The 11,204-nt window shown below is 39.6% G+C and overlaps 1 protein-coding gene across 2 annotated transcripts; it reads right to left on the bottom strand.

The window, feature by feature from the left end:
• Positions 1–1,540: 1,540 nt before the first annotated feature.
• LOC135122773 (Krueppel homolog 1-like) lies at positions 1,541–10,778 on the bottom strand. Of its 2 annotated transcripts, none has more exons than XM_064047193.1 (3): positions 10,583–10,778; positions 5,337–5,992; positions 1,541–2,850 (listed from the first exon to the last, which is right to left on the bottom strand). In XM_064047193.1, the coding sequence occupies exons 2-3, from the start codon at positions 5,976–5,978 to the stop codon at positions 2,053–2,055; spliced, it is 1,440 nt and encodes a 479-aa protein (XP_063903263.1). In that variant the 5' UTR covers positions 5,979–5,992; positions 10,583–10,778; the 3' UTR covers positions 1,541–2,052. The 2 variants fall into 2 exon arrangements, with proteins under 2 accessions (XP_063903263.1, XP_063903262.1); XM_064047192.1 differs by lacking the exon at positions 10,583–10,778 and adding an exon at positions 9,513–9,928.
• Between the last annotated feature and the right edge of the window lie 426 nt (positions 10,779–11,204).

The raw sequence follows: 11,204 nt of genomic DNA, 5'->3' as shown, positions 1-11,204 counted from the left end.
AACACGTTTAATTTCCAAATTTGGGATTCTTATACAGATACCTTTCTTTCATCTTCAATTATTTCTTCCAGATTGCAAGCCAAATAATCTCGTTGTAAGAAAAAGTTGAGTTGCATCTGGATCCAGGACCCCAGATGCAACTTTCAACTGACACAATTTCCATTAAAAAAACCTCCGTCAGTCCAGAAACTCCACTTCTTCTGGTTCTTATTCTCATTTCTGTGTTTTATGTAGCTAAGGACGCAGAATAAGCAGTATCTGGCATATTTATTTTTTTCACCAGAAGAGGTAATCTCACAATAGTCGCTGTAGTATGTGTCGATGTGACTAATTAACTTCTCGATCTCAGCATCTCCCTCTGAGCCAAAGAATGTCCTCACTAAGGAATCAACCTCTTGAGCAGTCAACCCGTAATATTTAAAAAATCTAGAGTCACTCAAGAAGTATACCTTCACTGTGTTGTCCAGAGGTGATAGCCCAGAATTTCCAAGCTTGCAAATGCCAGTGACCAAAACAGGTTGAAGTTTTAACTCGTTCTCTCCTGACTTCAAGATTGAACACACCACATCAATGATAGTAGTTCCTACCTTACGCATTTGACTTTCAGAGCATTCATATTCCATGGCGGCTACACAAGACTTGTCAATTTCATCCGCTAAAAACAGTCTCTTCCCCAACGGATTCTTAAACTTTTAATCAAAGCTGCTTAAGTTCGTCATCATCATTTTTCGCATGTTTCTTTCAAAAGGACATATCCCACTTTATCAGATTGAAATTCTTTACATTTTTTTAAAATACTCGTTTTCTAAATAAGCCTTCCTCACTCATTTTCGGGTCTACCGTCCTTAAAATTGAATAGAATCACTGGATGACGCCCAAAATATTCGATGACGAATTTTTCTTGTTTCACGATCAAACATTCTGGGCCAATGAAGGACCGAAGGAAGCATCAAGGTCTACGAGAAAGAAAGAAAGGTCCAATATTTACTTCAATCTTTTTTTCTTGAAAGCTGTAACAATTTTTGTTCTCCACTGAAGAATTTAAAACTCATAACAAAAGACCTGTATTCTTCGATTTTCTGTAAGCTTTACCTATGTGTAGAAAAGGAAGATGCTAAAGGCAGTCTGATTTTATCTGGTACCGGTATTTTCGCGCTGGTGGAGGTCTTTTTAAGTAATTACATCAGAGCTACGAAAAATTACGGGGAGTATTATCCTCACATGACCATGTTTCTAGATCTAGCTTTTCGAACTGACCTTACCCGTACAGAGCTTCAACTTGGGAGATGAGGGACCAGTAGTTTTTTAACGTATACTTTAAAGAGGAATTGTTGATAAAGAGCTTTCTTTGTCACTGCTGCTATTTTCCCGAGTAATGACACGAACCTTGAGGATTTTTACAGAATTTCTTGAATGAAGACCAGAGTTACAAGTATTTGCCGAAATCAGGAACGAAACGTGTAGCACTACATGTTCTCAGAACCAAACCTTAATTCAATAAATTTTTGTATCTTGGAAAGCAAAGAAATAAAAACAGAGATTTAATATACATTTTTTTATTCTTGCGGTTCGTTTAGACAATACATAGATGATAAGGAATACAATAAGTTACTACCATTGAAATGGTATTTCATCAACGGTTCAGACTCAGAAATACAGTACACTTTTTACATCATGAAAAAGTAAAACCTCGTATTATTAAAAATCATAGAAAAACCACGTCTACAACATTTTACACTATTTTTCAATTAGCTAGAACATTGGAAAATAGAATAAAAATACTAAAAACGACATAAAATTATAATGAGATGAGCATTACACTTGTGTGTTTCTACACAGTGTAACACTATATTGCGAGGGTCAAAACCCTAGGCACTGCAATGAGGTAAAATGTCGGTATCATACAGTCTTATCACAGAAAAAAAAAGTCCGTTTTGGTGTTGTTTGAACGTTGATTAAAGCTCCCGGCAACAAAATTAACCAATCAACTTCAAAGAGAAACAGTCTGTAAAATAAAATAAATCTCATCGAGAGTATTATTTGGTAATGCAATTAGGACGCTCCCGCATACTGAATCACCGAACTGTAACGTACTGGCGACAAGTCTATAGTCGCCTCCATCGACTTCAAGATCATCTTGGACCTCTTCCGCGGCGGCAGACTGCGCTCCGGGTCCGGCGACACCGACGGGGCCGGCGAAACCGGGTTCGAACTGGGCGGAGTCAGAATATTCTCCTCCTCGGACTGGATCTCGCCGACGCCTAGCACCGCCTCCAGCTTGTTCCGGATGTCGTCGCCCGCGTTCAGCGGCGGGTACTGCACCGCGGGGGCGGGGAAGTAGGTGGGATGCCGCAGCGCGGTCATCACCTCCTGGGGGTTCTTGGTGATGATGTTCAGCACCACGTCTTCGCGCTCGGTCGCTGTCGCCGCCGCCGCCAGCAGTTCGACGCCGGCGCCGGAACACGACTGCGGCACGACGTAGCCCGGGGACAGCCGATCGCGGGGGTAGATGTAGTACCGGATGTCGGAATCGTAACTAAGGGCGGGCTCCTGAGGGGAGGGCAACGAGTCTTTATTTTCTTTGTCACTGCTGCTCGACGAACAGGACGATTCGCTTGAGGTAGACGACGCCGGCGGCGTGGGGGCGGTGGGAGCATTCTCCGAGTGGCTCTTGATGTGGGCCTCCATGCTCTTCTTAGAATTGAACGTTTCGTTGCAGATGGTGCACTTGTAGACCTTCTCGCCGTAGTGCGCCACCTGGTGTAGCTTGAGCACGTGGTTGTACCCGAACGACTTGCCGCAGATCTCACACGAGTAGGGCTTCTCCCCGGTGTGGGTGCGGCTGTGCACCTTTAATAAAATAAAACAATGTTAGAAACCTTGACGAATACCAACATTTTCAGTTTTAAATAACCCACACAATTGGATTGAACGACATTTCTAAAAACGTGCAAGAATGCGGATTTCGACCTAGATACCGCTCATATTCCACACATCTTTAAGGTCAGGAAAACATCGCTATAAATTAAGGCTTTCAAAAAGTACTCTCAAAAGTTTCAACACCAATATGTGATGAATAACGTATTTGCAAGAAGTGAAGAGGAAGTCTATCAACATACATTTGTGGTAGCGCATTTACTACACAACCACCAGGTTCAGTATCCAGGATAAAATCATCTTCCGGAAACGTCAATTTTTTTTCTAATGAGATTAAAATTCACCAAATTTCTGAGACCCTTGTTCATTCCAAGTATCAATATTTCCACTACTATGGCTTCAGGCACAAGTTAATCCTTTACTCAAAAAATGCGACAAAACAAAACCAGAAAATTATCGACCTGTTAGCCTTACGTCAATTTATAGTCAAATTATGGAAATAGTCATCTTTCGTCACCTTCTCCAACTCTTAATTGATCATAATGTGATCTACTTAAACCTCGTAGGTCTACCGTTATTTGCTTACTTCCTGTAAGTTGGTACCGCTGTCTAAATTAGAAAATGCTAGAGTTCGAGATCTCTTGCTAGGGTAAAGGGGTGAAGGGCTTTCCTAAGGTATCTTTATTTTATTGTAAAAGTAGGTTCTTTAAAACGTAAAGTACTGTCTGCGGTTCGTTCCACAAGGATCAGTTCTGGGACTAGCATTATTTCCCGTCGGATACATGACTTTTTATTTTTATGAAAATCTTTTTATAGCATACAACTGGGCTCGCATTGGTATACCTTTAAACCTCGTAAGTATGTTATTTTGGCAAAGACAACCCCAAAACAGAGCACATTATTGATAAGCACATACTGCAGACTCTCCACAAAATCAACGACTTCGGGGTTATCTTTGCATTTTGGGTAGGCAGAATTTTTTTGGTTGCCAAGTATAACTAAAGCTGGGGATTTTGTCATTCGGTCGCCATTTTGAAAATAAGGGTGCATTTTTGTTATCTCCGTAACCTCGAGTCCGACAAAAAACTTGAAAGGGTCATTTTTGTAGATGTTATAGTTCTGTTTAGATATTTGGCTCACGTTTCCCGAAAGTTCTAGAAATTTTGGGTTTTCCTTCACTATATTTGATCATGTCTTGTTAAATTTACTTCGAATATGAAATGGGACTTTGTACAAAATTGATTTGTTTGGTTTAATTTTTTTGGGACTCCTATAATTTTTTTAAGACTTAAGTCAAATGCAGAAGATGCAGATTTTTCAACTTTTTTGCAATTTTAAGCGTTTTATTCAAAAATGGTATTACACAGTGTGATCAACAAATATTATTTGAGTTGACAATAGAATTAGATAACTTGAGATTTTTTTTCTTGCGCCTGTCATTGCCGAATTTGATCCAAATACTTGCCGCTATGTCACATTCAAGCGTTCAAGAAAGTGAGGTTATGACATTTTCTGAACAATCTATAATAAATTGATTGAAATTAAATATCACTGTCAACTATGTTAATTTTGACACAGGAAGTAAGAAGACCTGACAATTTACCAATTTCAAAAAAAAATTGTTGATACCAATTGAGATAGTAATTTTTGACCATGTTGTAAAAATTTCAAACATTTCCATCATTGAATCAAATTTCAACGCTTGTTTTCTTTAAATCACAAAGAATACGGAAAAATGTGGACTCTAGAAAAAAATACATTCATTATCGAAGCCTATTCTCGGTCTGGCCAAAAAACTGATAACACTCATTTTGCCGCCACAAACCTGTTTTTTTTTGAAAGATGATTTTTTTTTGGCTCGCAAAATCTGATTCTACTGTATCTCGTTTCCGATAAAAAAGTCGATATTTTTTGAGTAGTGTCTAAAGATCTATAACCTGAAAACAGTGGCACAAATCGCGTTTCGAAATTTCCACAAGTAACTGAAACATCGATTTTTAAAAGTACGTAATGAAAAATTTCACTAAATTGCGAAAAAAAAAACAAAATGAAAAAAATAACTGTACCCTTATTTTCAAGACGGCAACCGAATGATAACACCCCTCAAAAACTCCGATTTTAGCTTACGGCTGACCTCCCTACTAAACTCAAATATAACATCGCTGTCTACCCACCATGCAAGGTTGCCTATTTTTTAACGCTGAATTGACTGGACAAGATAACCACCCACTTGCTGAAAAAAGCATACGTGAAACCAGACGAAAAATTATTTAAAACCCTTTTCGCGTCAGACGTTCGCCCTTGAATACCCACCCCAGAGTCCCTTGGTTTCTCACTCTAATAAGAGACAAGCATTTGATTGAAAAAGTACAGCGTCGTTATTTTAAGACTGTTGAGAATTTGAAAACCTTGTGAGTGATGATAATAATAATAATAATGAGTCCCTGCCCCATACACACCTTGAGCTGCTTGCTGCAGGTGAATCCCTTTTGGCACACAGTACAGACGTAGGGTTTTTCCCCGGTGTGCGTTCGCATGTGGATGACCAGCTGCCCCGACTGGATGAACGTCTTCGAGCAGACGCCGCACTTGTGCGGTCTTTCCCCGGTATGTATGCGCATGTGTCGGTGCAGCTTGCCGGAGTGTTCGAACGCTCGCGAACACACCTCGCACTTGTATGGGCGCTCCTTCGTGTGGATTCGCCGGTGCACGCTGAGGTTCTCCTTGACGCTGAAGCTCTTGTTGCAGAACTCGCAGCGGAAGGGTTTTTCCCCGGTGTGTGTGCGGTAGTGGCGGGTGAGGCGGGCGGGAACCGCGAACGTCTTTGAACAGATGTTGCAGCGGTAAGGGTCCTCGCTTTCTTTAGTATGAGTGCGCTGGTGGGCCTGGAAGGCGGCTTTGGAGTTGTACATTTTGTTGCAGATTTGACACTGTATATTGACGATTTGGTCGGCTTGAGGATTGCTGCCGGAAGGGTATTCGGCGATTGGCAAGTCTGGACTACACACGACTTTCTTCACGGAATGACGGGCCTCATCGGCGGTTTGGACTGTGGCGATGGGCAAGGATGCTTCATTGTAATATCCAACCATTTCCGGCATTTGCCACAGTTCCTCTGAAAGAAGAAACGCACTTTTAAAGATATTTCGATTTTTGAGCAAAAAAAAAACATTCTGAAAAGTGGCACACAAAATACAAAGTGCATTCGCAACAATAGGCTACACTTCATTTGTCAAAATAGAATGACACAAGTGACATTTAAACTTTCACTTGACATATCATATATTAGTACTAATCACGGTGGTAGAAGTAAGGTGTGGAAACCTCATTCATAACTTTCCTCAAAATCATTGGTAGAAAACACAAATCGCGTGGTTTGGATTATATGTCATTATCTGTCCACACCGCAGCGACGTCTAGAGAGATCAGTTGAAATTAAGTAATAGAAAACTGTATTAAATCTTTGACATTTATGCCAATGTCATTTATTACCCAATCACAAATGTCGAATCATCTACCAATCACACGATTCACACCAAAGACCAACCACAAACCGTAGTGCTGTGATTTATTTTCCCTCCAACGAATCTGTCACTTATTTCATTCATAAATACACGGACAAGTTGAAATGTTAATACATAGATGGACATACTGTGCTGCATACTATTTCGTAGTAAATAAGCCTACTGGGATGCGTGTTTTATTCAACAAATTGGAGCGGCTTGTTTCCACACCTTACTTCTACCACCGTGGTACTAATTGATCTATACGAATCTCTTGAAAATTTTCACGCCAAATGACGATTCTTTGTTACCAAGCTTTGTCTGGGACTTTATATGGACCGATTATTTGATAGTACATATTTGTTACCCGAATTTTTATAATCGAGATATGTTTGACCGTTGAAGCTCTGAATCTTAAGGCACAATTTAATCAATAGACATTATGATTTTGAACTCAGCCTTACTTGTTTTCTTTGTTAGGGGTTGGTGATTTATATTTTCATGCTTTAGTGCTCAGTAGGGGAAGAAGAGTCTAAAGGTATTGAACCTTTGTAATATTATTCAACATATTCTTCACGGATCAAAAATATACAAAGGAAAAATATTGTTTACTATTTTTTTTTTTTAATTTTTGGTATGTACACAAATAGAATAAACAAAAAGCCTTTCGGAACAATATAAATTCTCGTTGTAAATTTAGAAATATCAAAAAACTTCGTGTGGAAAATAACCCTTTTCGGAGAGGAAGTTGCCGACTACAAAGGTTTGACCTGATCAAACTTCCTTACAAATGAAAATCCACCTCTTATCGTACGATTCCCCCATATTGCATGAGGTAATATTTGCTTACCATGACGGGACGTTATCAAACATCTTTTATAGAACCGTATCAATTTCATTTCTTATTTAAAAACCGCATATAAAATTGGCTTGCTTCAGAATAGACAACCGTTTCAGATAAATGTCGTAACGCAAAACTTGTTAGAATTTTGATTCGTCATAAATTTGACGTTTTAGGTCTTGAGTCTTGACGTCCTATAGAAGGAGATGTGACGGCAAAATTCGCACTTTCAATTCGTTTGTAGTGACTGCAATTTGTTTGTTTTGATTTTAGCAAGATTAACAATTTTAATAACTGAAAATAGCTTACATAAAGATAGTGTTTTCATTCAATAGATTCGCATTCATAATCTGTTTTGCATCACTACCAAACACAAATAACGCTTTTAGTACAGTAATATCTCCCCGAAAAATAAACATTGTATAAATTCATTAACTTCCATTTATTTATCGTTCCAAAATGTACGAAAATAATAAAATATTTACTTTGTTGACTATCAGCGAAATTATAACATAAATACACTTTATTTAAACCATGTTTTAAATTTGATTTCATTTTTGATTAGGGAATAAACACACTGAAGACATTTTTAGTCTTGATGTAGTGACTTAGGTACCCTTTATAAAATAAACCAAAAAAACAAGTACATACTATATTGTTTTATCAAAATGTAAATTAATAAAAATTTGCTTATTTAGGGTATAAAAAAACAGCAATCAGAATTATCTCATACATATACTTTAAAAAGTCGTAGAGCAAGAAAAACTTTCACTAGATTGTGCACCTAAATCGTACTGGAAGTACTAGCGCAAATTATGTAATGTGAGTTGCATAATTTTAATTAATACTTTAAAGGATGACATTTAAAAATAAAAACAAAAACTACTTACCAGAATTTTGTTTTCTACCAAATGGTTAGTTCTTTTACAAGAACAAAATAATTTTTAATGAAATACATTTTTCGCACGTGGATCATCTTAATTTTTTCCCTTTCTTTCAATATAATAAATTTTTGTTAATGAACACCTACATGTCAACAGAATGACGTTTTCCGGGTTCGCGAAACGGACAAGATGAACTGAAAGTTCTGAACGTCGTTTTCAAATTTGACACGATTCAAACCCGGAAAACGTCTTTCTGTTATTGACTCTGGCCGTGAAAATTTTCCATTTTATCTTACAAATGTTATGTAACACGATTGACCGATATTAAAATTAGGGGAATAAAAATGCAAGGTCTTTAACAAGTATGTGGACCAGTTAAATATTTTGAAAATTATTCATGACGACTTCTTGGAGTTTTATTTCTGTTTTGAAGGATTTGTACTTGCATAATATCTATTTTTTTTTCAAATTTTTAGGTCATGGTGATCATAGATACTAATAATGAGAAGTTAGTTGAACGGACTACAGTTCGACCACAAGTATAATTTCGGATGAAACTATAGTGACAAAAATAACTACATGCAACATTAATTTATAAATTACGATACTTCTTTATGATGAATTGTAAAACGGTTTTTTAATGATAAAAGTGTGAAATCGCACATCGTTAAAAACAACTTTTCCAAATAAGTGATGAAAACTAGAAGTATAAACATTTTTATATTTATCTCAAAAACGGTTAATCCAATTTCTCTAAAATTATAAAAACATGAGAACATTAAGATCAGTGTTACATTGTACATGGCAAAAGTAATCTGTTTGTCGCTGGCAAAGTTAATGACGTCATCTGAAAGAATTACAGAGGAAGTATTTAGTAAAAAATACACCCAAAAAAAAAATACAAATACAAATACGCTACATATTGTCAATTTTCTTGGACATAAATATAATTATTAAAAAAAATAATTTAAATTATTTATAAAAATTACTGCTTGTAAAGAAGACGTCTCGGTCTTTTGGCGCAGGCGCGGTCTACCCGTGTCAAAAAATAGGCTGCTTTAGATTGAATTTTGAATTTACTAAAAACAACTTTTGGTGAAACGTTTGCTACAATAGGTACAAATAAATGTATTGCTATATAAAATTGCAGTCGAATGTGTTATCAACAAAACTAGGATTCGCCAAATTCCACTCGTGAAAGTAGTTTGAGGAAAATTATATGTTGTTTGATTAGATAGGCTTTTTTTGAAATTATGATAACATATAATTGCACTATTTAAATATCCATCAAAAACTTTGACTCATCATTATCGTCACGACAAAAAATCGACTGCGTGCATAAAATTTGTAACGGAATTTCTTGAAGTCCTGAAAAAAAGTTCAAGATATAAAGTTTAGAAAACGCACCGTTCTGCTCCGCCTTGCATCTCATCAACAAATTCTTGATAAAAATCTCTTGGACTTGGTTGATCTTGTCGCCCCCTTTCTCAGCCATCCCATCAGGCCGAAACAAAACCCAAACAAAAAGCAAACACCGGACGGACCAAACAACACATCAAGACGTCCCGGAAGGCACTGCCACCATCACCGAAAGTGCAGTACAACAATGCAAGGGTATGACAAGTGCGAGTGCGTTGATGATGGGACTGGCTCCGCCCCGTGCGTGTGCATTGCGTAGGAGGGGATGGGGCGCTTAGGTCGGTTTTTGACCCCCCAAAAGAGCCCGAAGTCAACGCACTCTCGCGAAACAGGAACGCCGCGATTTCACCTCCGTTGCGAAACGCAAATCGGGTAGGTCATGAAAAGGGCCCAAATTCGCCGATTCGCTACTGTTTACGGCACCGCAGCGCCGTGCCATTTACGACGATGCCATTGGTCCGCCGGAACAACTGCTAACGAACGGCACGAGGAGCGATGCATCGAGGCGACCACCGCGGCGTTTCGATCTCGCCGAACGGAGGCAAGCGGGCGATTGCGTGGTGGCCGCACGAGCGCTCGCGCCGCCGTCATTCGCCGCCACGTGGAGTGTCGGGCCGCTTTTTTACAACGATCACCGACCTCGACAACCTAGAGAGACGTAGGTCGTGAGTTAGAGCGCCCCCGCCCGGCCCCGCGCCGCGCCGGTCCACATTACGTGCATTTTATTTATTCAATGGCATTTTAAACAGATTTTTGACAAATGTCAACTCGACCAACGCCGACGTCACCGCGCCGGGCCGGCCCTACCGGATCGCCAAAAAACGACCGGCGCCCTTTCCCCACCCGCAACCACGCAACGCCGAAAAGCAAAATAATAACAAAAAAAAAAGAAACTTTAAACAAGATCGCATCTGTTTATCATTTTACTACCAAAAATAATAATCATAAATAAACACAAATTCAGTGTCATTATAATTTTGACAAACACAGCCTACTCGCTTCCACAACCTCTAATACTGCCACCCCTTGCAAACAAAAAAAAAAAAAGATGTACTCACAATTTTCCGCAGAGGTGGAGGTGTCCCCGATCGAAAGAGCCATCCAGTGGCTGGGGGTTGTTCGTCCCCGAGTTAAATTCAGGGGGTGCTTCTGGTGGCGGCCGTGGTCCTGTCACGGGCCGCTCGATGCAGTTATTTTGCAACAATTTTTATTCGGTACCACACTTATGTTGGGCTAAAATCAAACTAAAATGTTTACCTCTTGCGCGTTCGGCGGCGGCGGCTGCTGCCGAGTTCGGCCGAGCAGGTGCGTGTTCGACGCCCCGCGCCCCCCTCGCCCATGGATGCCGCACAGTCTGGCCTGTGTGGAGCGTGGCACGTGGAGGCGAAGCACCACGGCGTTTCGTTCGGTCGGTTGTTAATAAACATATTTTCTTGGTCGGCTATCGCGATAAAGACGCTGGCGATACCTTATCATTACACGCGCTGGTCGCAGGTTCTCGGGTCGGTGATACGGGATTGTTTGTTTAATTGTTGCGTATCGCCTCGATCGACTTGGCATGGCTAATTAATTTTATGCGTGGCCTGGGTCAGGATTTGCTGGGTGGGCCGAGGCTGCGTGGAGCTCGAGGTTGGCATGGGTGTTTTCGGGATTGGGTGGATTTCGGCGATGCACGGATGA

The sequence above is a fragment of the Zophobas morio genome, unplaced genomic scaffold (assembly GCF_036711695.1).
Source record: "Zophobas morio isolate AGI-343-1 ecotype UQ-CSIRO unplaced genomic scaffold, CSIRO_AGI_Zmor_V1 ptg000005l, whole genome shotgun sequence".
Classification (NCBI taxonomy): Eukaryota; Metazoa; Arthropoda; class Insecta; order Coleoptera; family Tenebrionidae; genus Zophobas; species Zophobas morio.
The sequence above is the reverse complement of the archived record's forward strand: the minus strand, read 5'-3'. Positions and strand labels throughout refer to the sequence as shown.